Genomic DNA, 3,875 nt, shown 5'->3' on the forward strand with positions numbered 1-3,875 from the left:
GCAGCAGCCACCAGATCCAGCCTCAGCCTCAGGGTGCAGCAGCAGCCCCGGGCAGAACACGGCAGCTGTGGATGCTGCTGGGAGGGGAAAGAGGTTGGGGCCTCCAAGCTAAAGGTGCTGTTGTGTGTCCCTGGAGAAGAGGATGCCACTGCACAGCTTACCTGGTCATTCAGCTCCTGCACTTCTCTTCTGTGCTCTGAGTGGAGCTCCTCGGCCTGGGTAAGGGCAGAACGAAGCTGAGACACCTGATTGATCTGGATCAGGTTGTTTTCTTCCAGGGTTCTGAGGCTCAGATCCTTTTCTTCTAGAGACAGAGTCAGCCTGTAGAACAAGGCAACAGATGGCCATGAGAGACATTCATATCCTTGGGTGCCTCAGAAGGGGTGGTGGAGTTGACCACTATGTGAGCAACACTTGGAATGTGTCAAGCTTTGTCTGGGGTAGATGATGAGCGAGTCCAGGGCTTATGGGTCAGTATAAAAGGACAGACAAGTAAGGGTGACATTGCTGTGGGTGTTTGCTAGAGGCCACCTGAACAGAAGTAGATGAGGCTTTCTACAGGCAAAATAAAGCAATCTCAAAGTCACAAGCCCTGGTTCTTGTGGGGAATTTTAGCTTCCCTGCCATCAGCTGGAGAAGCCACACAGTGCAGCATGTTTCTGGAAAGCACTGATGACAACTTGCTGCCACAAGCAGTGGAGGATCCCACAAGGAACAGCATGCTGCTCAACCTTACCCTAAGCATCAGGGAAGGCCTTGTTGGAGATGTGAAGCCTGAGGTCAGCCTTGGCTGCACTGCCTATGAATGAGACTGTGGAGTTCAGCTGGGGGTGAAGAAAAAGCAGGGCAGCAAGTAAGATTACAACCACAGACCTCATGAGAGCTAACTTTAGCCCCTTCAGGGACCTTCCTGAAAGAAGCAGATGGGAACAGGTCCTGCAGGGTAAAGGGGTCCAAGCTGATATTCAAGGATCACTTCCTCCAGGCTCAACAACAATGCATCCTAGTGAGCAAGAAACTGGGCAAAGGGGGCAAGAGACCTGAGTGGATAAGCAAAGAACTTCTGTCATTCCTCAAGTGCAAGCAGGACATACACAGGAGATGGAAGCAGGCTCAGGCCACTTGGAATGAATATAGAGACAGTGTTGGAATAAGTAGAAATGAGAAAAAGAAGACCAAGGACCACCTTGGAATTAAATCTGGGCAAGGACATCAAGAAGGGCATTTTAAAATACATCAGCAACAAAAGGAAAACCAAGGATGATGCGTCTCTGTCTGTTCCTAAATGGAGGGGAGACCCTGGTAACAGAGGATGCAGAGAAGGCAGAGTTCCTGAGTGCCGTTATTTGCATTGGTCTGTACTGGACAAGACCAGCCCTCAGGGATCTGTGGCCCAGGACACCAGGCTGAAGAAATGTTGGAAGGAAGACTATCCCTTAGCAAGACTTTCCTTTCAAGGAGAACTGGGTTACTGAATGCCTGGGCAAACTTGACATCCACAAGTCCTCAGGCCCTGACAGGATGTGACCATGAGTGCTGAGGGAGCTCATGGCACCAGAGTGAGGCCACTCCCCATTTTCTTGGAAAGGTCATGGAGATCAGAAGAGGTGCCTGGGGGCTGGAAGAAAGCAAACATCATTCTGGTCTTCAGAAGGGGCATGGAGGAGGACCCAGGGAATTATGGGCCTGTCAGAATCTCCTCAATCCCTGGAAAGGTGATGGAGTACCTCATGCTGGAGGTCCCCTCTTCCCCACATGGAAGGACAAGAAGATGATCAGGAATGGTCAGCATTGGATTCACTAAAGATAAATCATGCCTGACCAACCTGATTGCCTTCTACAATGAAACATCTATGTGGGTGGACAAAGGGAGAGCAGTGGATATTGTTTACCTTGATGTCAGCAAGGCTTTTGACACAGTCACTCACAACATCCTCCTTGGGAAACTCAGGCAGCAGGGGCTGGGGGAGTGGACAATGGGCTGGACTGAGTACTGGCTGAACAGCAGAAGCCAGAGGGTTGTTATTAGTGGCACAGGGTCTCACTGGAGGCCTATCATTAGTGGTGTCCCCCAGGGTTCACTCCTGGCCCCACTGTTGTTGAACTTGCCCATCAATCACTTGGATGAGGCGGGCGATGTCCCCCCATGAGGGTCACTGTGCATCCCCTCAGAGGGATCTCAGCAGGCTGGGGATGGGCAGAGAGGAACCTTCTGAAATCCAGCAAAGTCCTGCATGTGGGGAGGAACAGCCCCAGGCACCTGCATGGGCTGGGACCAACCTGCTGGGAAACAACTTTGTGGAGAAGGGTTAGGGTCTCAACCTGGGGGTCCTGGTGGAAAAGGAACTCTCCACAAGCCAGCAGTGGGTCCTTGTGGCCAAGGGGGCCACTGGGATCCTGGAAAACATTGGGAACAGCATTGCCAGCAGGGAGGGGAGGGATCCAGCCCCTCTGCTCAGCCCTGTGAGGCACATCTGCAGTGCTGTGTCCAGCTCTGGCTCCTCAGCACAGCAGGGACAGGAGCTCCTGGAGCTGAGCAAGGGCCTGGAGCATCTCGGTGCCCAGGAAAGGCTGAGGGAGCTGGGGCTGCTCAGCCTGGAGAGGAGCCCCCAGCCCTGGCTGTCCCTGTGTGCAGGAGGGGCAGAGCAGGGCCCAGGCTCTGCTCCCTGGGGCCCAGCAACGGCATCAGAGCCACGGGCAGGGACCGATGCCCAGGAAAGTTCCACCTGACAGGAGGAAGAAATTCTTCCCTGTACAGTGACCATGAATTGGCTGCCCAGGGAGGGTGTGGAGTCTCTCTCACTGGAGACATTCCAGAACCATCTGGATGCAATCCCGTTCCATGTGCCCTGGGATGACCCTGTGTGAGCAGGGAGGTGGGACCAGAAGAGCCACTGTGGTGCCTCCAACGTTACCCTTTCTGTGATTGTCTTCATCTGGCTTAGATAAAAAATCATGGATTTAACACGTCTTATGTCAACAAAAGGCATCAGATACCAGGCTGATCCAGAGCCCAAAGGCTTCAAGTTACAGGCCCCAAGGTGGAGCTGATGGATGTATCCAGCTCCTTACAGTGCAGCTCGGGCAGTGTCAACACACCCACCTAACAACACAATACCCCCTAGAGGGAAAGGGCTACCCCAAAAGCCTTTGTCTTCAGAAAAACTCTATCTGAAGGCTTAAAAGAAAAGAAAATGAAAGACAACATCCAGAAAATGAGACGTGTCTGCACGGAGAGTTCAGAATCTTCCACTTAGGAAATGCTGCCAGAGCCCCTGGCAGGTGCAAAGATGGCAAAGAGGGAATCCATTCACCACAATGCAGAGTCCCACAGGCTTTCCTTTACCTGGCTTTTTCCCTCTCTAGGGCATTGACGGAAGCCTGCAATTCTGAAGATTGCTGAGCCACTTCTTCCCACTGAATCCATTCTCTGTCCAAGTTCTGCAGATGCACTTGCAGCTCCTTTTTCTGATGCTTTGCCTCCTCCAGCATCTTCTGGATCTGCTCAATCTCCAACAGCTTCTGCCCGGACTCTTCCTGGGCCTCCCTCCCATCTTGCTGGGCTCTCTGCGCAGTCCTTTCCTGGCACTCTCGGGAGGCTGCCAGCTGAGATGTCAACTCTGCCACCTCCAGGCAAACAGAACAAAGCAGTCAGAGGCTACAGCCACAGCTTCTCACACTCAGCCACAGCACAGGCTGTGAGCAAAGGTAAAGGACAGCTTCCCACTTCTCCCTGTCCTGAGAGCACCAGATTCACAAAGGATATGGACAACTTGTTTCAGTCTCTAAGTGGCCCACCACCAAGGGCACCTGAGAAAGCACCTGCCAAAGCAAGGCTAGCAAGAAGAGGCCAGCAGGAAGCCATGCTGCTGCTT

At 52.9% G+C, this 3,875-nt stretch overlaps 1 protein-coding gene across 1 annotated transcript in view; it reads right to left on the bottom strand.

The window, feature by feature from the left end:
• Positions 1-3,875, bottom strand: part of CEP250 (centrosomal protein 250) — a 37,931-nt gene that overhangs the window by 14,950 nt on the left and 19,106 nt on the right. Inside the window, exons 19-20 of the mRNA XM_031064935.1 lie at positions 3,347-3,627; positions 162-321 (exon numbers count right to left, since the gene is read on the bottom strand). Of these exons, the coding sequence (XP_030920795.1) occupies positions 162-321; positions 3,347-3,627 (441 nt within the window). The remainder of the gene's footprint in view (positions 1-161; positions 322-3,346; positions 3,628-3,875) is intronic.

The sequence above is a fragment of the Geospiza fortis genome, unplaced genomic scaffold, assembly GCF_000277835.1.
Source record: "Geospiza fortis unplaced genomic scaffold, GeoFor_1.0 scaffold39, whole genome shotgun sequence".
Taxonomy (NCBI): domain Eukaryota; kingdom Metazoa; phylum Chordata; class Aves; order Passeriformes; family Thraupidae; genus Geospiza; species Geospiza fortis.